The sequence below is a fragment of the Lutra lutra genome, chromosome 11, assembly GCF_902655055.1.
Source record: "Lutra lutra chromosome 11, mLutLut1.2, whole genome shotgun sequence".
In the NCBI taxonomy this organism is placed as follows: domain Eukaryota; kingdom Metazoa; phylum Chordata; class Mammalia; order Carnivora; family Mustelidae; genus Lutra; species Lutra lutra.
Window position 1 is genome coordinate 25092332 of NC_062288.1, and position 25951 is coordinate 25118282.

The window sequence follows — 25951 nt, forward strand, 5'->3', positions numbered from 1 at the left end:
TCTATGTAACATCTAGTCTAAGCAGATATTCTGATTCGGCAATGTTAATAATAAAAAAAATTTTTTTTAAAGCTTTTATCCCACTGAAGTAAGTTTGCTTCACAAATGGATGCAGATAATCCATGTCACTTTTGTTTCATTTTTCTACTTTAAAAAAATATTCTCCGTTTGCATACATGAATGAGTTTTTTGCATTTTTAATTATTTTTTTCATTTTATTAAGTGGTACATCTGGAGCCTGGTTTTAATGTTTAACAGTCCATCTTATCCACAATCCACAGGGAGAGGTACTTAAGTGTCATGACATTTTATAACATTACACTTTGGATTTCCATTTCTTGGTATAGTAAATGAGTGGTTTTGCACTTCTAGAAAGGTCTTGGTAATGTGACAGCAATAAAATTAGTGGACTCATTTTCATACCCAAACCATACTTATAAAATAGGTCTTGTTACTTCAGTAAATAGCATCACATTCAAATAGTTCTCTCAGTTATTTGCATTTTTTAAATTAAGGATATGAATAAGAATATTTCAGGCAAATAGGAGATTGGAGGGCAAAGGACATTGTATCTGTGGCACCTGTTACTTAAATTTTATTAAAATATAATTTCTTTCTCTCCTTCTCTCTCTCTCTCATTTTCAAAGTAGGATATCAGTTTCAAGAGGAAAATGAAATCGAGCTCCCACCTGGTCAAGACAAGGCATTTTTCTTTGAGGAGGATATAGGGCTTAGGATGAGGTATAGGGTGTAAGGCCATAGGAAAGCAGTAAGAGAAAGTGGTACTGAGAGTGAACAGAGCTTGGGAAGAATGCCCAAGCATTCAAGCCCAAGCTCAGAAACAGGTTAGACCTTTCTCTGTGAAAAAATATTGACTACTTTCGTAGATGGTTAGAAAAGACATAGTGCATACCTGAAATGCAAATCTTTAAAGGAGAATTGAGTTTCAATGATTCCAGTTGTTTTCACTCTAGAATATAGCACATCTTGCTCATTCGGGACATATCCAGGAGCTGTGATTCTGTCGACGTCATTAAGATAGCTAATAAAACAACAAAAATAGCATATATTTTTTAAATTTATGTTTGAAGAGACCAGGATTTGGTACCAATGAATTTTTACTTCAGGGTACATTAAAATTATGAAGCTCCAGGCTGGTGCTTTTAAAATTGTGCTCATCAGAGCTTGGTGGCCGGATGCGGCAGGGCTAAGAGTGGTGCACAGCTGACCCATGGAGGTCTCTATAATTATAAAGTCTGCTAGACCAGTGCTGCCTTAGCCTGTGTTTTATGAGGTATATGTAACAGAACTGGCGGTGTATGGATATATTTCAGAGAAAAGTTCTATTTTCAGGTTTTGATCGTCCTCCCCCAAAATGCTATCTTGTCACGCTAGGCACTAGACTATCTTAAAAATGCTGTAGTTTGAATTTAGGTGCTTTGAATTTTAAGACAGTAACTGGTTGCAATAATGTTGTTCTCCACAGATTGTCTAGCTTAGGACTCTGGACCATTTGTTTTAAGTGCCATGATTATATGCAGTTAGTGCAATTAAAAAAAACCAAAAAACCAAACAAAACAAAAACACCTTTGACTTTCTTGCTCATTCACAGTGGAACTAACTCATGACATTGGTGACCATCCAAGCGACAGAAGGCTGAACTTAGACATTGCATTCACTCCTACTACTCTTCTTCCACCTGTGTGTCAGTGGCCTTACTCTTTCCTGGAGGACATATTTAAAAATCCTACCATTCCCAAGCCTAATACTGCCCTTTTTTGGGCCACAGAATCTAGGGGTGCTGAAAAGGAGGAACAGGTCTGAGTAAACCCTGTGCTCTCTTAGAGTCTGTTAGATGAGAGGGGAGGAATTGCTCTTTGGCTCTGTTTTGAAACCAGATCATGTCTTTAAAAGCATTTAATTGCTTTCAAAACAGTTGACAACCACTATTCTAGACTTTCAATACCAGGGCTTTAGTAGCTTAGCAATATGGCTATTTCTGTGAATATGCTAAATAGAGACAGTCAAAGTCTGGTAAGGTTTTTATGACAAAACTGGCCATTATATTAAACGAAGTTTACATTTACAGCTTAACAGGAAGGTCATGATGGGCAAACTTCCATCCAGACAGAATTCGAGGGGTAGAATCTAGCTAAATATTACTTATTATTCAGAAGTTGAATTTTTCAGGGGCTCGATTGAAGAGTTGGTATGCATTAGCACCTCACACAATGCCTTAAACAGCACAACTATGTTATCATTAAAAAAAAAAAAAATTCAACAGCAATGTAGATAATTTATTCTCTGAGGATCTTTCTGCTTTTGAGCAGAAACAAACGGACTGAATGCCCCAAAGGGGTTTTGGCCAGATGACAAAGAGGCAATCACAGTTCAGAAACATATGTATGTGTGATATGAAAATTTCTCACCATGCTTTATTCCAAAAAAGCTGAATTTTTCTTAAAAGCAAGAGACAAATCAAGATACAGATATATCAGAAGAAAATATTGGAAGATTTTTCCAGTTTATCTCTTTTCTATTTTGTGAAGCCCCGTCCTTTGTGAATTCCGTATTGACTAAGTCTACACGTAAGATAAAGTCTCCTGTTAGTCGGTTCATGGTATTGACTAAGTCTACACGTAAGATAAAGTCTCCTGTTAGTCGGTTCATGAAGGAACAACAACATCAAAAGCAAACATGTCAACATAGCAGTTAAATTCATTTTAATGATAGCTAAATGAATACTTTGGTAAAGACACATTTAATGTACTTTCATTTGCATGTACAAATGATTTCAAGCAAAGCAGAAGCATTAGCAGAGTGACAAATTTGCATTTAAGATAACTGCTTTTAATAAATAAAAGATTTGAGTGCTCAGGCCTGTGGTCTAGAACTGAAACCAGAAGACCAACATACATATGGCTCAAATCACCTTAAAAAAAAAAAAATCTTTTTCTAATCATGTAAAAACAGTATTTTTTTTCTTGTAAAATCTTTGCTAAATCTAATGCTGATAGAATTTAAATAGCATGCTAGATGGCCTCAATCAGTAAAACATGAAGTATTAATAAGAATCTTTCCCCTGTTCGTCACTGTCCTGCCCTCTTCCTTTCAGTTTGCTAGTACTGATAGGGGCAGGTTGGTGGGGTGTTGTCAAGGACATCGCATTCCCTGCTCTGATTAGGACTCACCTCCTTGTGAGCTTAAATTTGAAGGGACTAAAGGTTCTTTGTTTGTTTTAAATACTTATTTAATTGAGAGAGAGAAAAAAAAGAGAGCAAGAGAGCAGTGCAGGCACACACGTGAGTGGGGGTAGGGGTAAGGTGGGGGATGGGCAACAGCGGGTGGGGGGTGCAGTTGGGGAGAGGCAGAGGGAGAGAGTCTTAAGCAGTCTCCTGGTGAGCACAGAGACTGACTGACCTGGGCTGGTCTCCCAACTCTGAGATCTTGACCTGACTCTGAGATCCGGACCTGAGTCAAGACAGAGAATCAGAAGCTCAACCGACTGTACCACTCAGGAGCCCTGAAGGAACTCTAGGTTTGAAAAAATAATATCCTATTTTGACTGAAAACAGAAAAAATGGAAATGGGGGAAAGGGAAAGAGAGGGAGAAGAGAAAGAGAAAGGGGGGGAGGGAGAGAGGGAAGGAGGCCATTGCCCTGTATGGTACACGCAAAATAGACATGGGTTTGGTACCTATCTGATAATATATTTAGTTGTAAAACGTAAATCTAAGGCAGTATTGGGAAAAAAAAATGTTAATTTTTGGAAGAAAGCAATGGCCATTCAACTATTTTTCTTTGTGTTTTACATAATCTTTTAAGGACTTCTAAGGGCAGAAAATGTTAATATTTAAATTTGGAGGTTTTTTAATGAAAGTTTTCTTAGAGGCGCGGAGGTGGGAGTACTCAAAGGTGGAGAGGGGGATCAGATTTCTTGTTCTATTGCTCTGTACATCAGTCAGGGTATTTAAAACCATTATAATATGGGCAACATTCACAAAATTGGTACAAATGTGTAATTGCATTTAACTTGAACAGATAATTGCTTTTAATACGAATCTATAATGTGATAGTTCCACGGTAAATTATGTATTTTGTATGTCAGAAAAACTGAAACTTAAGGTTAGAAATACTAGAATATACTAGAAAAGGTGATTTCATCTGCCCATTTTAATAATAAAATGCATAAATTTTTTGCGGTTAAAGAGCAAAGTGTTTGGTAATCATAATGATAATATATAATCTCAAACACACGTCTTAGACTATCTGAATGAAAAAATAATGCTTAATTGCTAATGAATATCCAAAACTAACTTTATTAAGTACAGCTATTGAAGTGGTTCAGGACATCACCCTCTCCCCGCCCCGTTGAACCCCAGAAGGTACCCTTTGGCATGCAGATTATTTTGAGCTGAAGGTACCTGAGACCTGCAAGCCTAAGAGAACTTTTGCCCCTCCCTCAACTACATAGAAGAATCTAAATTGAGAGTCTTTGCCCTTGATTTGGCAGAGATACATTTTATCTCAGTGACCCATCTGTACGGCAGGGCAAACATCTGATTACCAAACATCTGCTCTTACCCCTCTGTGAAACACAGTCCTTTCCTCTCAAGTCCCAGACCACTACCCCCTTCTCTTTAGTTCAGAATAACATATATACCTCATTTTGACTGACTTTGAAATTTCCATGGTCATGTAGATTCCCTGTATGTATGCCTATTATATTTAATTTTCTCCTGTTAATCTGTTTCATGTCAATATGATTCTTAGGCCAGCTAGAAGGATCTTGGAGGGGACAGGAATTTGTGGTCCCCAACACTGTCTTGCACTCACTTTGGCAGCACTTACACCAACACCCTTAAACTCTCCCTTCTTCCCTAGAATTTTGTTATGCAACATTTTAGGAAAATATTCCATAATTCAGTTTCTTATTGTGACAGCCCTAATCAATGATTTATATAGAAAAGCCAGGCTCTCTATACTACAGAGAGTTCTGTTAGTATTAAAATGTGGCTAGGTACCTGGACATAAAAAAACAGTTTTTTTAGTTTATGTAGTCATATAATGATAGGCATTCTCTCCTCCAAAGAGATAAGAGCAGGGCTTTCCTCCAAGGGCTTTGGACTTTAAAGTGAACATGAGTGAGTAATCACAGAAGACTGTTGTTATTAACTTTTCCCAAAATTTATATGGTTTGTTTCCTCTTCATAATCCTTCTGACTGTCATGATCAGAAATCGGAAGTCTCATGCAGGTTTTATTGTTCTGTCCTCACATAACTTTTCATTTGCTTCATTTTGCCTGTATCTTTTTTTTTTTTTTTTAAGTACTACTAACATGTTCTGTTGGGAGTTCATCAAAAGGACTTTATTTATACCTTTTTAGACATGGTATGCATGGACAGAAATATAGAATAAGTAAATTATATTTGTATACATGTGCACACATGCAGGCATATAGCCACAGCATAGCTTAAAAATTGCTTACTAAAGTAGAAATTTAAAATAATTTTGGTAATGAAATTATACATGTTGTCATAACCTCCAAATTTCCTTATGGCTCATAATTGCCAGCTGGATGATACTCGCTGTGAAAATTGAATAATCTTTCTTGAGACTCAAACAGAATCCCACAATACACAAATGTGTTGGAAATCATTATTTTCTTCTATAATTCTGTATGCTAATCATCGAACCAAAGGAGCCAAAGAATGTGTCATTAATAAAATTATTTAGAAGATGATTTCAGTAATAGGACTAGAAAAGAAATGAATAGCCAGAAACCTTAGTATGCATGTCCTCGGTCTGTGTTGATGTTGAGCACAGTGCACAGAGATTAATTCTTTCATTTGGGAGAAAATATTTGCAGAACAGAGGTCTCGGGCAAATAGTTTCAAAATCAGTTATTTTAAATGCTCCTTTGCTTAGATTTTTAAATCTCATGACGTCACTTTGATCTTTATTTCTCTTCAATTACTCTTTCAATCTAAAAAATATAAAGCTGTTTGCATTCCTCAATGGTGATTACAAACACAGAGTTTGTAATCTTTGACTTTGAGAATTCTTAGCATAAAATGTTTCAACTGTAATTGCTGTTAATCGTATTCACTTACTAAGCTGCTGAGTCGTTGAGGTGATACTCAGATGCCCTTTCAAAGCAGGCCTGAACTCCGGGGTCCCTCCAGAGTCGCTTTATTACCTCAGCCAGTTCAGGTGTCATGCCTCCATCTTGCAGAGTGTTGGCCATCGCGCAGAGTTGTTGTTGGTCTTCCTAGAGCAATGTTTTTGTGACAGTGATAAAAATGTATTGTTATTTGGAATCACATATTTTTTTTTAAATAGAGCATTTCAGTTTTATTATTTTTATCTTATTCTTTTAGGTAATAATTTTGTTGACCATTTATTGAGTGTATCTTAAGGTCAGTTTCCTTCTAATGGCTGGGGGAAAGAGCTGTCCATTGCAGAAACTATGTAGCATTATATGGTGAAATGAGGATACTTTGGTATATATCATTAACTTCTGAATATGATGTCCAAGGGATTAATAATACTTCATATCCATTGAGATCTCAGTCAAAATGCAAGGAGAAAATACAGTGTCTTTTACAAATGAATCCAAAACTAGGAGGTTAATTTGCCAAACCAAGAAAGACAATGAGCATCAGAAGAAGAGTCCAACTCAGACTACTTTGTGCAGTGTCAGGTGGCTCCCAGTGAAGAATGGCCAATGAGAACTTGCTGCTTTTCTGATACAATTCAATTTATTATTTTAAAGAAGTAATAGTGGTTATTTCACCATCTTACTAAAAATCTGTTCTTTGAGTTAAAAACGGAAAGGTGGTCTCTCATTGTCAAAGAGAGGCTCTGTTAAGACTAAAAATCTTGTTACATCTGTCTTCACATTCAGATTTTATTGCTAACCCAAATTGATCGATGACTATTAAGCCAAAAATTATAAATGGCCCAAATCAAAGGATTGACCGCATTTTCATATACTGGCACAGTAAATTTTTAAGTCCTTCTTCCTGATAAATTGGTTGTGAGAGAGGGCTGCAAATCCAGTGAAGAATGACCCAGCCAGCTTAGCTGGGATTATCCCATTTGCCTCCTCTCACTGTTAGGGTGCCATTTAGGATAAAGGATGCAATGAAACAGCTGCTTGAACTAGGTTGTCCCTGTTAGCATACCTTTACAGACAATATACACTTTCATTAAAAAATTTTTTTCCCCAATTTCAGTTTATACTTTATTTGAATAGATACTATGAAAACATTCTCATCTTGAACATGTAAGTGTCAAAGTATTCTTCTACCACCACTTCAATCCTAGTACTTCCCCCAAAGGGCCAGTCATCCTATCAGCTTGGTTTTTGTCTTTTAGGACCTTTTATTTTTTAGTTTACTGCTTGCATAGGTAAAGTCAATGGTGAGGGTTTTCAAACCAGGCTGTGGCTTATAAGCATGTGGGGCACTTATTTAAAAAATACTGACACCAGGACCTTAACCGAAACAAAATGAGGCAGAACCTCTGGGATTCAGGTTCTGCAAAGGTATTTTTGAAAATCTTCTGGTGACTCAAATGTGAAGCCTGAGTTGAGAATCCTGGCAATAGAGGGTTTCTTTAACCATAAATAATATCCTAGTGGGCATACTGTATGTTAATTCATAAAGTTCTTCTATAGTTATTAAAGGACTGACATGGTAATTTAAAGAATCAAAATTCATGTATTTTAAGGAATTGGGCTCCCCAATCACATTTGAATTTTTAAAGTATATAAAACCAAAATTAACCAGTATTACAAAAAGTTGTCTTCTATATAAACAGCCAAATGATGGAAAACTGACTCCTACTGATAATCTTACTCATATTTTAAAAGCTCCAGTAATTTCCCATCACACTCAAAACCCAAAATCCCATGCCATGGCTCACAAGGTTCTATCTGTTTTAACCCATGTATTCCTTTTCAGCTTTCTTTCTCAGTCTCTGTCTCTCAGTCTCTCCCTCTCCATCTTTCCCTCCCCCCACAATTTGTCTCTCTTTCCTCAAGGTGCATTAGACTTCTTACTGTTCCTTCAACTCACGAAACCCCCATTTGAGAACATTTGAATGGCTGTTCCTCCATGTCTTCCCTATGGCCCATCTCCAACATCATTAGGTTTCTCCCAAAATATCACCCGCTCAAGAATTCCTTCCAGGGCCACCCTTACTTCCATTTTTTCCTTACAGCTCCAGCCCTCTGCCTTCCTTGATTTTTCTTCATAGCACTTACTATTACCTATGTAGTGCATATGTCTTTAATTTGTATCTTTTAAATTCGATTATAAGCACATGAAGGCAGTGATTTTTTTTTGTTCTGTTTATTTCTACATCCTTAAGACTGAAAGCAGAACCTAATACATTGTATGTCTCAGAAATATTGTAGAACAAATGAGTCAACAAAGTGAACACACTGATTAGCTCAGACCTCAGTTTCTAAAGAAACTTAAAAGGTTCTCCAATAACTTCTCACATTTTTCAAATAGCTCCAAAGAAGTTTGAGTGGCACTGTGAAGAGATTTTATTTCCTTGTGATATATTTAGGAAAGCTTGGGAATTATGGTGGCTCTGGAATAGTTCATTCTCTCAAGGTTGTGTAGATCTGGAACAGTGTTGTACAGAAAGCAAAATACATGTTCTCTACAAGTTACCCAGGCTTTCCTCATCAACATTAGGTGGTGGTGATCCTAGAACCCTGGAGAACTCATTTTAAACCTTTGAGTCATATTTCGAAAAATTGCAGAAACAATATATCAAGGAAGGAAAAGGATATCACAGCCTTGTAATCTTGGGAAATGTCAGGTTAAGAAATGCCCAGTTTTGTTATACAGGACTTTCTCAGGGCCTTTGAGTCCTGAAATTTGCCAATTTCCAAGAAGTTGTTATAATATATGCTTTCAAACTTACTTGATCACAGAACTTTTATCCTAGAACATCTTGTGAAATGAGTGTTCATTGGTTCATATGCACTTTGTAGAACACTGACTCAAGGATGGTCACAACAACACTCAAATCATGTGATAAAGTGTTAAAACTTTCAACTTTTTTTAAAGTTGGTAGTAGATGTTTTAGATGCTCTAAGATAGAATAATATCCGGACAGGATAAGTTGAAATTTACTAAATGCCTGTATTATGTCCGCCTCTAGTTTCTTTAACTTTCCCCTTTACAAGTTGTGTATTTATGAAATTAGTCTCTCAAGTATTAAACCAAAACAAGAACATGTTCTGTTAGCTTCATTCCTCTTTCAGCTATAAGTTCGCTTTCTCTCTCCTACTCCTCAGCTATAGTTGCTAAAAACGTCTTTATACTCTGTTCCCATATTTTCTTCTCATTTCTCAACATACTTTATTGGATTCTGCATCCACAACTCTTCTAAAACCCTTCTCATGATATCCCCAGTGATCTCTGTATTATTAAATCCAGTAGACTTTAAATATACTTCTTTCCTGACCTCTTAAGACCTTTCATCTTAGATAACTTCCCTCTGGAACCCTTGCATTGAATTCTGTGCTTCGATAAAAACTTGGTTTTCCTCTTACTTTCCCATCATTTCCTCCAAACTTCCCTGTTCCTCCTAAATGACCAGAAAATGTTACTTTCTTTTTTGAAGCTTTTATTTATTTGAGAGTGAGCAAGAGAGAAAAGGAGCAGGGGACGGGGAGAGGGAGAGGCAGATTCCCCACTGAGCAGGGAACCTGAAGGGGGCTTGATGCCTGTGACTGAGCCACCCAAGTGCCCCGAAAATGTTACTTTTTCAGCACAGGCACCTAACTTGCCACTCTCCTTTATACCTGTATCTTCTCTTTGTAAATATTTGACCTCCTTGATCCCATCCATATCCTAAAACACATTATACACCATAGTGTAATGCCAATACTACTGAGATTCCGATCTCTTATCAAATTATCTCGTTTGGACTTGAAATGTACATTTTCAACCACTTACACATGTGGACATGTTACAGAGCTTACAGACACATTTCTTAAATGTACTAGTTGTCTAGTTGTGCCCCCTCCCCAGTGACAGACTTCCTTTTTCAGTAATTCTTTTCATAAATGAGGATTTGGCTCTCCATCCAGCTGTGCTGCACTTTTGAAATAGCTGATGCTTTGTAATTACTTGTTCAGTGACAGATTTCCTTCTCTTGAGGGAAGATACTTCTCTTATTTTATTTACTGCTGATTCCTCAGTACATCCCGTGTCAAGTGTCTGCCATATAAATCATAGTTTAATGAAATATAATTTTTTCAGGGGCACCTGGGTAGCTCAGTGGGTTAAGCATCTGCCTTCAGGTTAGGTCATGATCCTGGAGTCCCAGGATCAAGCCCTGCATTAGGCTCCTGATCAGTGGGGAGTCTGCTTCTCCCTCTGCCCCTTACCTCCCTGGTATTCTCTCTCTCTTTCTCTCTCTCAAATAAATAAATAAAATCTTAAAAAAATATATATAATTTTTTCAAATGATGTTAGATGTGTAGACTTTAATATATAAATTTTAATGAGCTTACACTTAGAGTGATTACTGGAAAATAAATACTCAGTATTTACTAGGATCTTAAATATTTTGTTTTTAAGTGGATTTCCTATATTTTTGTTTGCTTCTGTAATAGTCCTTGAAACTCAGTGAAAAAAGCACTAACGTTTTGTGGATAAAGAGACCCAAATGTAGAGAGATTAAGTAATTCGTCCAAATTTACAGAACCAGTAACCAATAAAGCTTATGGACATTTTCCTTTAGGACTGTAATATAAAAATACATAAATTGTATAAATAGCTAAATTGAAAGCTATAGAACAATAGAACTCTGAAAGCCACACACATATAGATGTTTAGCAGGGTTATAGTTCAAGCCAGGGTTAAGAGTATATTAATTTTAAAATCAAATACTAAAGAAGGTCACTGAAACTACTATAGTTTACAACAACTGAAATCAAAATTGGGGGTATGTAGTACCTGACAGCTGATGTTTGACCCTTGAGGGTATAGGTCTTTCTGAGAAGTTGTATCAGTCCTTCAGTGCTGCATAAATTGCTCTGTTTTTACCATTTAATGTACAGTTTAATAAATTGCATTTACTTAAAGTTTCATTCAGCATAGTGGCAGCAATCTACAGAGTCTGTATTATTATCACTCTGCCTGCATGCCAGATCATTAAGATGTTAACCAGTGGAGGAGTAGCAAACATTTTGGATTGTTGAAAGTATTTTTACAAAAATCCTTGCATCAGGAAAAGCACTCCAATGGAAGCCAGAAGAGGTGGGTTTTGCCCAAAACACTAGCTGTGCAATGCAGGCTACCTTGCTAATAGTCTTTGGCCTTTATTTTTCACATCTTTAAATATGGGGATTATACCAGGTTGTTTCTGAAGGGCCAATTTAAAGTCTCAGATCCTTAGGAACAGCTAAGGTCAGAGGGATAACCAAACTACGCTTAAATAAAAAAGGAGATCACCAAGTCTAGGAATGGTAAAGAATACAAGGATATTGGAGTTGGGTTCTGGCAAGTTCCCCTCTTACATGTGAGAGGGGAACTGTAACCTAAAGAAGGTAGTGACTTACTGGAGCCAGGTTTGAGGAAAACTAAAAATGGAAGAGGAAACCTAGCCCAATTCCTGACTGTGCTTTACAAAGCATCTGCCCTAAAGACATACTTAGAATTGCTGTGCTCTTCGTTGGAAAATGGCAGAACAAGATGAGGGTTGACCATTAATTTTTTTTTTTTAATTAACAGCATGAAAGAGGTATTTTTCTTTTCATCCTAATGGCATCCAATGGTAATTTACATAGTCAAACCCTAAACTTCTGGAAGGGTAGGAAGAGTAAAGTACAAGGGTCATACTCTTCTCTACAATTAACATTCTTCCTCTCTTTCTTACTGTTAGTGGACAGGGTATCTAAGTTTACACTGGGAGCAGCTCAGTGGATACCATCTGGAGGCAACCAGCTGCTCCAGGACAGAACAAATGGAAATGAGTGTTTTCCTGTTGATCATGCACTCTTATTCCTTTTTTGCATGTGGTTAACTATTGTTCTTTGGAGAATGCTCTGTGTTCCATTTGTCAACTAAAATAGTTCTATATATTTGCACATAAACTGTTTGAAACGAAGTGGGTTTTTAATGTATTTTAACATAAAATATGTATTTAACATAAAATATTGAATGTATTTATTATACAGACATCTTAATCACACAATTTTGAATTCTTTTTAAAAAAATTAGCACTCTAAAATAGTCATTTCCCTGCCCAGCATTGTCTTTATAGTTATTGTTGAACAATAACAATTATGTTATTACTATTACTATAATGTTATAATGTTCATTCCATGAAATGACTCACAATTCAACTAAGAAAATAAAAATGGAGTTATTGCAGTTTGATTTTATAGAATGAACTCTTTCGTATTTAGTAAATATCATCATTTTTCTCTAATACAGTATATTATTTAACATTAGGTTTGATTCCTAGGAAAATAGTTAATGCCAAATAAGAATATGGCACACAGAAAGTTTCATTTAAAGAAAAAAATCTTACACCAAACAGAATTAAAGTTTCCAAAATTCATATTTTATGCTCTTAAATTTTTGGTGTAGATTAGTACTACAAATTTAGTTCTACTGTTTTATGGCTCAAACTCCATTGGAGACCTACAACTGTCATTATTTGTATACTTACTGCACTTGTGGGATTTACATAATCAATCCCAAGGGTAGTCATGGCTTTCACAATCACTAGGATGGATTGCAGTGTGTTACTGTAAATCACTGCTTTGAACTCCATGCATTCTTCCTCACTGTAACCATTCTTATGGATGATCCTGTAATTTAAACATGAAAAGCTTTTGTGAGTTGAGCAATTGGTTTTTTTTTAAATAATATTAAAACACATCAACAATAATTTGCTTGAATAAAATTACAGTATATATTTGTTACAAAAAATATTACCCATATGTATATGTTAAATCTGAACAACTTTATGGCTTTGGATTTTATTATTATCCTTGAGATTTAATACAATATTTTCTTTCTGGGCTCCTCATGCTAAATATAAAGAGGACGTAGAATTTGCCCTGGTAAACCAGTCTTTAAAATGAGTAAATCATGAGGAATTTTACTTAGAAAGCTTATTTATTTCAAAAGAAAAATTTCCAGATTCACAGGACAAAGAAATATACAGAGTTCTGAAACTAGTCTTTGTAACCTAGTTGTTGATGTCTAGAGGAAGCAAAGTAATTTACTAGAACATTCATTTCTTTTCCTATCACTTAAGACACACTGGAAAATACAAGTGCCTGCTTTCTATTTATAGCATTAACAAAGGCATCTCTCTCTTTTTTTTTTTTAATGTAGGCAGTTACTTGCCGTTAAATCCCTTGTTCCTTTTCCATCTGTGTACGTGCCATTAGTTCTCAAATTTGAAAGGCTTATGTTACTTGGTTGAACTCTCTTCCTTCCACTCACTCAATCAGAACTCAGCGTTTTATAGTTTTAGAATAATAGATTAAAATAGATTTACCTTCAAAAGCTAAAATCTCTGCATATTCTAGTTATTTTATTGTGTCTTTATTGGATAATACGTTCTTGCTCCTCTTTGTTGTTGTTTTTGAAGTGCTATCTGTAGGCATCATTTTGGAAGTCATATTCTGAAGTATTTGTGTTTTACAACTATTCACAGAGAGGCTTTAGCATAGGGAAAAGAATACAAATGCCCCCCAAGATATTAAAACTTTTAAATACAAGAATTTTTGCAGTCAAAGGAGAGGTAGCCCTTATATCCATTATTGACTGTTTTTGATATTTGCTTGCCAGTAATTGCTGTATTTCTATTTTAAGCATGGCCATGTTTATCTTGCTGTATTAAACAAATAACTTTAATGAGTAAATAAAGCAGACAACTAAAGGTTGTAGAAAAATGCAGTTAAAATATCTTTGTGGATAGATCAAGAATAAGTTCATTAAAGAAATCTCAGTTCTAAAAAAAAAAGAAATCTCAGTTCTTTCTCAAAAACTGAAATTGGGAAGTTATTTTAGTTACTAAATTAAAACAGCAGTTAACAGTAAACTTGGGGCATTTAGGATTTCTTTCTGGAACAAGTTCTGATTCCTATCTTTTCATCATAGGATAATGAAATATCACAAAGCAAAATGGCAAAAGCATACTTTAAAAAAATCCAGCTGTAGTAGGACTTTAAGCAACCTTGTTTTTCTGGGGACTGCATAAATACATTTCTCTGAGATAGAGCTTTGTACTTGAAGTTGATTCCTAAATCTGTTCCAATTAATGAGCTTTTACTGGGCATTTTCTGTAACATAAGGTATTATGTGCTGAAAAGAATGAGTTTTACTTTCTCTCCTCCCCAAAAACCTATAGGCTAGAGCTCTACTGTCCAATACAGTAGCCACCAGCTGTTATTTAAAATTAAATTCCTCATTCACACCAGCCGCATTTCAAATGCTTAATGGCCTCATATGACTCGGAGCTGCCATATTGGAGAGCACAGAAAGAGAATCTCCCCGTCACCATAGAATGTTCTATTGGACAGTAGTAGATTACAGAAAGATAGAGCATAAAATCCATTTCTGTGCAGTGTGATAGTATTTAGCATCAATGTCTGCATGTGGTCCAATAAACTAGAAAAGAAAAAGTGATAAACTTTATTGGGAGTAGGTGTAAGGGATCACGAGAGACTGCCTGGGAGCAATGATGATCAGCTGAGTTTTCAAGAAGTCATTATTTCCAGATAGTGAACAGGAAGAACATTCTAGGCAGAAGGATCAGTTATGACGGAATAAGATGGTTACAGTGATCAAGCCAGTGTGTGCCAAGAACTGTGTTAAGTGCTTATATATCTTCTCATTTCTTGCAGTAAGTCCTTTAAAGAAGGTAAAATTATTACCTACATTTTATAGGGAAGAAATGGAGGCACAGATAAATGAAGGAACTACCCCTAACTTATTCATTCAGTACGTGATACACTTGGGCAACGAACGCACTCTGATTTGGGAGCCTGTGATCTTAGGCGCTAAACTGTCCTGTCTTTTGTAGTCCGCAGAACTATGTGAGTTCAGGATTTCTGGGTGTAGAAAGCAGGAAGGGGGAAGTCATGGGACCTGAGAATGAAGAGAGAGATAAGAGCTGGATTCTAAAGTGCCTTGTGCTTCCTTCAAGGAGTCTGTTCTTGACAGTTCACGAAGAGTACAGTTCAGGAAAGAGATAAGTTTTCTTTTTAAAGAAATCCGTTGATGTCATTGTGGATACTGCAGTGGAAGAAAGAAGAGGGAGGGAAAAAGTGTTTTGCAGGGTATTGTATTAATCCAGCTCAGGAATTCGAGGTTTTTAAGCTAAGGCAGCGACAATAGGGATAAGTGACACCCTTGAAGACAAAAGTTGTTTAGATGTGGCAAAACTGAGAAAGTGAATGTCAGCATATCTACCCCCGGATTAATTGCTTTAGAGGCTGCAGCTGCTGTATTTCATTGTAGGGACATGGAGGCCAGATGGGGAGATAACTTAGCATTGTTCATTCTGATTTGGACCTATCCATAGAATATGGAGGTAGATGTACCTGCTTCCCTAATTTAGATAAAGTGAATGTGAAAGAAATAATCTGGGACAGTCTGCTTGAAGATGAGAGGGAAAATCATTGTACCTTAGCAGTTTTCATTTGAACCTATAGAGTAAGCGAAAAAGGGGGCCAAGTGCATTAGAGACACCAGCAGTTAGGTGGAATCTGAGAGTCAAGCAGGCAATTAGGACATAAACTAGGAGTTATTCCAAAAGTCAGGGTGATGTTTTAGAAGAGAAAAGTCCAGTGGAGTCGAATGGAATTCAAATAGGAACTCATGAGCATTTCAGACAAAATGGCAATTGGAGATAATATTGATGCTATTAGGGGCGCCTGGGTGGCTCAGTGGGTTAAGCCGCTGCCTTCGGCTCAGGTCATGATCTCAGGGTCCTGGGATCAAGCCCCGCGTCGGGCTCTCTGCTCAGCGGGGAGCCTGCTTCCTCCTCTCTCTCTGCCTGCCTCTCTGCCTGCTTGTGATCTCTCTCTGTCAAATAAATAAATAAAATCTTAAAAAATATATATATTGATGCTATTAAGGGCAATTGATGTGGCAAGCCAAAGGCAGCAGTGATGAGAATCGTTTAAGGGTAAATGGAAGGTGGAAGAGTGAAGAGCGTTAAGGCAGACTAGTCTTCATAGAGTCAACTGAAGAAAGGAAGGAAGGAGGAGGTAATGAGGAGACTCCTTTAATAACAGAAGCAGTGCTTGCTCCTTGTAGAAAATGTGAAAAGCCCAGCAGTATTCAAAATGAAGGTGCAATGTAACTTTAAATCCCAATGTTGAGAAATAACTATCATTGAATATTGGCCTGTATTATTCCTTTTAAAAAACTGTATTTTGGGGCGCCTGGGTGGCTCAGTGGGTTAAGCCGGTGCCTTCGGCTCAGGTCATGATCTCAGGGTCCTGGGATGGAGTCCCGAGTTGGGCTCTCTGCTCAGCAGGGAGCCTGCTTCCCTCTCTCTCTCTCTCTCTGCCTGCCTCTCTGTCTACTTGTGATCTCTCTCTGTCAAACAAATAAATAAAATCTTTAAAAAAAAAACTGTATTTTGTCATAGTTGAGGTAAAATGTTCATGCAGTTTTAGGTCTTAGTTTTTCAGCTAGTGTGAGTATTTTCTATTACAACTTTCTCATGTACGTGCAACTTGTAATGGATGCAAAATATTGCAATTGAAAACTGACTGGTCCCACACTTTTGCAAACTATTTCCTTGTGTTTTATTTTAATTTAGGGCACTTTAATCTCTCTCTTATTTCTCTATTTTAAATAAGACTAATTTAAACCTCTTGGTGCATAAACATTTGTATTTTCATGTTTACATCATTTTACTTTTGTGCTTTTTCAAATTTAAATTATTTTACTAGAATTCTCAGAGACCTATTTATATCAGAAGTTATTATTTTCCCAGGTTTCTAGTTTGATTGAAAAATTATTTCTACAGATTTGCTATAACAAGTAATTTTATTAGTAGTAATGAGAAATATTAAGTTCTCAAAACCTCACCCTTATTGGGTAATATTATTTAAAATTGTTTGCTAATATGATTTCACTTATTTGTGGAGCATAACAAATAACATGGAGGACATAGGGAGATGGAGAGGAAAAGGGAGTTGAGGGAAATTGGAAGGGGAGGTGAACCATGAGAGACTGTGGACTCTGAAAAACAACCTGAGGGTTTTGAAGGGGTGGGGGGTGGGAGGTTGGGGGAGCCAGGTGGTGGGTATTAAGGAGGGCACGTATTGCATGGAGCACTGGGTGTGGTGAAAAAACAATGAATTCTGTTACGCTGAAAAGAAATAAAATTAAAATTTAAAAAAATGCTAATTTACTAAGATGAAGAATAGCTCTTTATTGCTTTATTTATTTATTTGACAGAGAGAGAGAGAGAGAGAGAGAATACAAGTAGGCAGAGAGGCAGGCAGAGAGAGAGGGGGAAGCAGGCTCCCCACTGAGCAGAGAGCCCGACTCGGGGCTCAATCCCAGGACCCTGAGATCATGATCTGGGCCTAAGGCAGAGGCTTAACCCACTGAGCCACCCAGGTGCCCCTCATTATATTGCTTTAAATAGATATTTGAATTTTGTCTTGTGTGAACTGTCTGTTCATAGTCTCTTCCCATTTATATGTATTGGGCAGCTTATTTTTCTTAGCAGCCTGTGTGACTCTTTTTATATTATGACAGTCGGTTACTTATCATATTTATTATAGTTTTTTTTTCTAGTTCTCTTTTTAAATTTTATTATGGTTTGCTATATTTAAAGGGTTTAATTTTTAGAGAGTCAAATAACTGGTTATTTTTTGCTTTACTGCATTTAACTTCATAGAGAATGGAGAGGTAAATAGGATAGGAGGAACTCCAGTATGATTAGAACTGAAAGAAAAGAACAGGTGAACACAGTGGGAGTGTGATGGGGGTGTGAGATGATTTGCGTGAATGGTTGGAGCAGTCTGAACAATGATCAGGAGAGACGAGTGTCCTGTTCTTTAAAGACAGAAGAAAAGGTAAAAAATTTGGTTGCAAGTACATGTGTCAGGAAATTCCAAAAGTGGGACTTAAATAATTGTTGGTATGGAACTTAATGTCCTTATTACCTGAAAGGAAAGAAAAAAAACTAGTGATTTAGATTCTAAATAGACAATCATATCATTGACTGGGATGGAACCCTCGTGTGACATATTCCAAAGGACGAGATCCTCCAACACGGAACAAAAAATAAGCCAAAAAACAAAAAGGACTCTCTTCTTCTCCTATGGCAAGAGTTGTCCTTCAGAATTCTCCAGCAGTGATGGAGCCATCACTTAGAAGGCTTTACATCACTTAAAGGGCTTTACATAATCCCTTCCACTTACCAATGTAAATTTTATTCGTTTAGACATTATATTCTTTAATTTTAGAGTTTTTGTGTTTGTTGTCTCATTAAGAAATCCGCGTCTATTTATTTCATTATACAAAGAAAAAAAATAGAGAAAAGAAGTACAAAGATAAATTGAAATCCATGTTAGTAATAACTTTAATAAGCACTTTATTCCCCGGCAGGCAAAAATTTGTCAATTAGGTTTAAAATACCATTTCCTCCTAAATTCAAATGGGTCATTGATGGACATATTTTGAAATGTTGATGGCTTATACCCACAATACCGAAGCCCTAGATTATGCCCAGATGAATATATTTAAAACATGACTGCTTAGAGTATGCATCTTGTTGAGAGGCAAAATTTAAAAGAAAAATGGAAATTACAATATCACACATCAGTTACGCTCCCTGCGAAAGGATAGGAGAGAGGCTCACCCGGCAAATGAGACAGCTCTGCCAGTAACTACATGTACAGACCATCTGTCAGATTTTCCCAAAGTATTTCTTTTCAGACTGGTCAAGTACACAGACAGCCTTCAAATATCAAACATATAAAATAGTTTATACCTACTTCATTTGTTTAACGATTGTACTTTTTCCAGATTCTCCCGCACCTGAAACGAAAAGAGGAGAGTGTTATCAATTGCTACACTAAATTCATATAGATACTAAAACCTGGGGTTGTCATTTTCTCGTGGGTAAATCTTGACCAGATAGCGCTCCTATATAAAGAAGGAAAATAATCTCCATCAAGTCTTGAAAGGTATTAGCTGCCTACTTTCCATGACAGCAGAAGAAAATAAAACCTCTCTATATTGATGTTAAATCCAGCTATAGGTCTGGCTTCAAGGTAAAGGGTGTCTTCTAAAAGAAGAAATGTATATTCTCAGGGAAATAAAATTATTGCATTTGAACATAATTTGGAAAGCTCTATCCCCTGGGTTTGCACCCCAAGAAAAGTGGTCCCAACTTTGCAGTCTCTAGAAAATGTCTCCCAGAATGTCTTCTCATATATCATGTTTGATTAAATAGCAGTAAGGAAAGAACACCAGATGATTGTCTTTTATTTCCAGAACTGTTTGAAGCCTATCCTAATTGAAGAATGGACTTTTGTCTTTATTATTGTGTTTATCTTCATACATAGGTGTATTCTGCTTAAGTAAAGGAAAGTTAATAACACAACACTAAGCAAACCTAAAGAGCCTGCAGATAACAATGATGTAGGAGTATCTGAAAATGGATTACACACTCCATGGGAAGGAACAGGGGTGGCAGTGATAACATAGAGAACCAGTCGCATTTACCTAGAACATTTATTTTAGTTGATGATATACAATATACAACTTTATTTTGGTATGTTTGGCAAACATTGTATAAAGAGATGCGAAAATCACGTGATTTTTTTCAAAGATTTTATTTATTAGAGAATGAGCAGGGGGAAGGGGCAGAGGGGGAAGGAGAAGCAAACTTCCTGCTGAGCAGGAAGCCTGATGCAGGGGTAGATCCCAGGAACCCAGAATCATGACCTGAGCCAAAGGCAGCTGCTTAACCAAATGAACTACCCAGGTACCCCAAAATTCACATGATTTTTAAAATATAAAGGGAAACTTTGATGAAAAAATTTGATTATTTCCAGCTATGTCTTAAGGCCTTTAGAGCATATTTCTGGAGTGTCCTTTGCCATTAATATGAGTGTTGACTTGGGAAACGGAACCCAAGAAGTACTGACATGAAGTGACCTAAGTTTGAGGGTTTGGCTCTGTCCCCATGTGTGCACACATGTGTGTTTTTGTGTAGCTGCGATAGCTTTGGTAAATTTGTTAGCGCCTTAATTTCCTTACCTATAAGCTAAGAAATTTACCTCACAAGATTTATTAGAAGACTGTAATGACACAATAAGCATGAACTTATCTGCCAACTACCATGCAAAATAAAACAGAGCAATGTACTTAAGAATCCAAGAGTGAAAGAAATTCTGTGGTGTTTTGTAAAGAGAAGAGTGTCAAGATACCCTACATGTACCAGATGAATGATGCTGGAGCAACTGTGTGTCCATGTGGCAAAACAACACTGACTTTTATATGACAATAGGCCAAAATTAATTGAATTGATTCATAAACGTGTATGTGTTTTTGTATATAATGAAACTCTTAAAAGTTCTAGAGCAATATGTAGATGAAAAAATATTTTCCAACTTGAAGTAGTCAAAATGTCCTTAGATAAGACATTAAAAAAAAACTCAAAACAACAAAAAGTTGAAAATTGATAAATTGGACTTGATCATTGTTAAAAATATTTGCTCTCCAAAAGACAGTATCAAGAAAATGAGATGACTCGGGCGCCTGGGTGGCTCATTGGGTTAAGCCGCTGCCTTCGGCTCAGGTCATGATCTCAGGGTCCTGGGATCGAGGCCCGCATCGGGCTCTCTGCTCGGCAGGAAGCCTGCTTCCCTCTCTCTCTCTCTGCCTGCCTCTCTGTCTACTTGTGATCTCTCTCTGTCAAATCAATAAATAAAATCTTTAAAAAAAAAAAAGAAAATGAGATGACAAACCACTAACTAGGAGGAAACATTCATAGCATATATGTCAGGCGAAGGACAGGTGCCCAGTTTTATAAAAATTATTGTAAATTCATAATGAGAAGACCTAAAAATCCAATAAAAATTAGAAAAAAAACCTGAACTGACATTTCTCAAAAAAAGATATATGACGAATAATCTTATGAAAAGATGCCCAATATCACTAGTAATCGAGGAAGTACAAATGGCACCATAAAGAGATGGCATTACATATCCAGTAAATTTGGGTAAAATTTAAAAGATTCACAATACCAAGTACCGACAAGAACGTGGAGCAACTGGAAGGGTCTTAACACTGCTGATAGAAAACCACATAGTATAGGCACTTCGGAATACAGCCGGCAACTCCTAAGATGTTAAACATAAACCTGCCATATGATCCTGTCATTGCACTCTTAGGCATTTACTCCAAATAAATGAAAATATACATCCTCGCAGGGATTTGGACATGAATGTCCATAACAGCTTTGTTTGACAACCCTAGAGCAGTAATACCCAAATGTCTGTTAACGGGGATGATGAACAAAATGTAGCCCATCTTTATAATGAAATGCTACAAGCAGTGAAAAGGAACACACTATTGGCTCATGCAACAACATAAATAAACTCAAAATAGTTATGCTGAGGGAAAGAAGACAAAAAGTTTATTTACCTCCTATAGTCCCTAGTATATTTGTTTTACTTATATAAAACTCTAGAGAGTAAAACCAAAGCATAGTGAGAATGCAGACTAGTTCTTCCTGCTCGTGGGAGAGGAGAAAGGCAAGGATTGTAAAGGCATGTGAGGAAAATTGGGGGGTGATGAAAATATTCCGCATCTTTAATTATGGTAATAATGATGTCATGGGTGTGTATGTTTATAAAAACTCCACAAGTTGTACCCTTTCCGTATTTGTAATTTATTATATGTAGATTTTATCTCAATAATCTTGTTTAAAAAACAAACACCATCACCAACTTAGAACATTAACATTGTAGGTCATTATCCATTTCACCAATTTTTAAGGTCTGATAGTACCATAATATCATTAATATGTGTGTGCTTTATAAAGTAGGATATTATGTTTTTATAGTTATATTTTAAACAGTAGGGTGAATGTAGGCAGTGGGACTCAAGACTGTTTTATATAAGAGTGTTGATTAAAATGATGACTAATGTGAGGATGGCTGCCATATGAAGAGTCTAAAAATGGATATGATTCCTGAGAGAAAATGATGGGAGAATTTAGTTAAAATTACTGCAATATGTAGGGCATATTGTATGGAGTATAAATGGGATATAAAGACATGCTTTTTAGCGCACTTATGTGATAAATATCTATTTATCTTTAGTGCATTTATCTGTGGGATAAATATCTATGTATTTATCTTTATGTGAAGGAGGAGGTAGGGAAGGAGCAACCACTTGAACTTTGAATGTTCTGATTTTATAGATAGGAGAAAACCAGAGTCACCATGAGTTGGCAAAGCCTGATATACAGATTTGTTCATAAAATTATTAAGATACAATCACCTATAAATCTGGAAGGTATTGGGGGAAATTCAGAATTTTGTAATTGATATGAAATTGTATTTTTTTAGAATGTATCCTTGGGTTACAACTAACCCTTATCCATGCAAATATGATGTTAAAATATGGTATTGACCAAAGACCTGAACTAAAATACCAAAGAGTCGAATATTTTGGTCTTCTTATCCTAATTTCTGTATCTTTAAGAGAAGCAAGGGGTGTCATAGGTTACTGGCAGCTCCAAAAACTGGGTCATGGGATGTCTTCGAAGTCTCAACGTGCCTGTTAATTTTGGACAGATTTCAAAGTAGCACAGCTAAGGCAGTTTTAAAATTTCCCAGGAAAAATCAAAATGCAGGAAAACTAATAAACGTATATCCCTTACCAGCATGGCAGTCAACTGCGTTGTTTTACCTCTGTTTTTATGTAAGCAAAAGTAGTATGACTTTTTGTAATCCTCAATCTCAGAATTTTATTTAAATTTATATCAAGATATGTATTAAATTGGAGGACCTGACTACCCTGTTTCAGTTTTTAACTTCCACTATCATGCACTTTATTCTGTTTTCCTTCCTCTGCTTTTTCCTATCACTTACCTTATTCTACAAACTTACAAATTTTTCACATGCTGTTTTTAATTTTTCTTATCTGTCTTCCAATGCTGTGAGGTCAACTGCACTAGGGCGGGGGTCTTTGTTTTGTTCCCTGATGGATCTAAAGCACCTAGAAGAGTGCCTAATCGTAGAATTTCAATGGAATAAATGAATTCTGTAAATTCATAGTTCGGAAATAAAGTTTTTCCTTGTGTCTTGTATATTTTTCACATTGCAACATTTCTGTCTGATTGGCACTATTTTCCTAAGCTGTAGTGACACCTAAATTTAATTCTACTTCACAGCGAATTTGTATTGTCTCAGCCTATCTAACTGTATATAGTTTTATCTGAAACAGCTTATATAGTAACCTTATATAGTAAGGTATCAGTGGCAAAGTTATGGGAAATGGAATTTTATTGCCTGGTGGGGATAAATGGGTACCTCTTGGGGAAGCCTCCAGCATACTTCTCCTTATGGCTTTATATTGGTGTGGTCCACACCACACAGCGTAAAATTTGATAAATGCAAAATCAACGACATGAATTTGCTAATATTTCTTTGTAGACTTTCTAAGATGTAATCAAACATGAACTGACAGATGGGGCAAAAACCATCTCATTTATTAGAAACTGCTATGTCCAAGAGTAGAATTTTTGAGGATCAAATAAAAATCACATTAAAATATCACCTCTTGGGGGCACCTGGGTGGCTTAGTGGGTTAAAACCTCTGCCTTCAGCTCAGGTCATGATCCCAGGGTCCTCGGATCCAGCCCTACATCGGGCTCTCTGTTCAGCAGGGAGCCTGCTTCCCTTCCTCTCACTTTACCTGCCTCTCTGCCTACTAGTGATTTCTGTCTGTCAAATTAATTAATTAATTAGTTAATTAATTAATCTTTAAAAAAAAATCACCTCTTGGGGTGCCTGGGTGGCTCAGTGGGTTAAACCTCTGCCCTCAGCTCAGGTAATGATCTCAGGGTCCTAGGATCAAGCCCCGCATCCTGCTCTCTGCTTGGCGGGGAGCCTGCTTCCTCACCTCCCCACCCTGCCTGCCTCTCTGCCTACTGTGATCCCTCTCTCTCTGTCACATAAATAAATCTTTTAAAAAAATTAAAAAATATCACCTGACCTATCTTTAGAAGACAACTGGCTATATTATTTTGCATGGCTGAGCATTGCTTGTTTGCAACAGTGGTAAGAGAAAATCAATGAGCTTTGTACACTATCTTGGTTTGCCAGCTTTAGAAAATTTGTTATTTTGCTTTGGGCTGTGCATCACTTTGGAAAAATAAAAAAGTTATTTGGCAAGATTATAAAACTGTTTTTGGTAGTTTTGTTTTATGTTCTCTAATGGTAGATGTGGACATAAGAAATTATAGCATCATCCTCTATAGGTGACAGATTTGGAGAACATCTCTCCATATTTATATTTATATTTATATTTATATTTATATTTATAAATAATTTGCTATATAGTCTTTTTGCTATATGGAAAACTACAGGGTCATAGGGATGTGGGCAAAAAGCCAATGGGCCCAGTAGGGACTCTCTTGTTTATTCATGCCATGTGTATTTAGTGTTACATTTTGTTCAATCAGAATGGAAATACTGGGAAAAAAAACTTTGGAGAAAATATGAGACTGAGAAAAGGAACTCATTTCTGACTATTATATTTAATTGGTAATCACACAGCACTAAGATCTGGCATGTTTCCAAAATTATTTCTGAGTCTAGAGGGTATCTTATAATAAAATGATCATTGATGACCTTTCTTGGGTAAGCAGAATAATCAGTCATGTTTAAAAAACAGTATGTGGGGTTTTTTTATGGAACTACATAATGAAATATGAGTATTTTCTTTGGAATACTTTACAAAGGATATCTGGACTGTTGCTTGCTCAGTGTAGTGACCCTAGTCTTCTATATGAACATCCACTACAATCAGCTATAGCATTAACAGGAAAATTCCTGAAGAAAAGTCAATCTCTCTAAAATCTCATTTATTATCTGAAACTCTGTAAAGTTACCTCCAAAATGAATGATCAAGTCCCATTCTCACAATCGTTCTGGGTCATAGTTCACAATAACCATTCCATTCTTGTACAATGAGATCATGTTACAGAGTCAAATATAGACCTCAAAACAGCATGTTCACATAGGCTGAGGGTGTCCCGAAATAATCTCTGCCTTCCAAACTGGTAATTACTAAAATTATTTTCTGGGTCAAGGGGTACTAAGGGAATTTTATTTCTTGGAAGTGGATGATGTTTCAAATAATTAAATATTTAGGTTTATGCCTCATACTTTAATACTCATAAATTATTCCTAAGAATTAGAGATTTTATTCCATATTTTTATTGCAAATATTAAAAATAATGTTAAAGCTACATGGTATCTATACTTGTAACTGAACTTCAGCTGAACATACTCTAGGCTTGATTGTTCATTTGCTAAAAGAGGCAAAATAAGAATAAACACTTCAGCTTGTTATCCTGCATAAGATTTCTTGTAGGTGGTTTTAAAAATCACACAATTGTGCAGTAGAATAAAACCTCAGAAATCAACCAACTATGCTATCTCTTCATTCTGTGCATGAGAAAAATGGGTCCAGTAGAAATTGTGATTCTCACCCAAAGTCCCACACCTACCTTAAAACAGAGAAGCTATGTCTTCTGACTCCTATGTTAATGCTATAATGTTGTTGCTTTTTAAAATAAGTTCTGGTAATGTCAATATCAATATGATTTGAACACGTAAGTTATTTTAAATTCCTTCATTTTGAATTAATATGAAAGCAGTGTACTTGTCATAGATACTGGT

The 25951-nt window shown here is 36.2% G+C and overlaps 1 protein-coding gene and 1 long non-coding RNA gene across 2 annotated transcripts in view; both read right to left on the reverse strand.

The window, feature by feature from the left end:
• Window positions 1-25951, reverse strand: part of LOC125081465 (uncharacterized) — a 489301-nt gene that overhangs the window by 245874 nt on the left and 217476 nt on the right. The window lies entirely within an intron of this gene.
• GNAT3 (G protein subunit alpha transducin 3) overlaps window positions 1-25951 on the reverse strand; it is a 55378-nt gene that overhangs the window by 13617 nt on the left and 15810 nt on the right. Inside the window, exons 2-5 of the mRNA XM_047696141.1 lie at window positions 19022-19064; window positions 12709-12850; window positions 6114-6271; window positions 914-1042 (exon numbers count right to left, since the gene is read on the reverse strand). Of these exons, the coding sequence (XP_047552097.1) occupies window positions 914-1042; window positions 6114-6271; window positions 12709-12850; window positions 19022-19064 (472 nt within the window). The remainder of the gene's footprint in view (window positions 1-913; window positions 1043-6113; window positions 6272-12708; window positions 12851-19021; window positions 19065-25951) is intronic.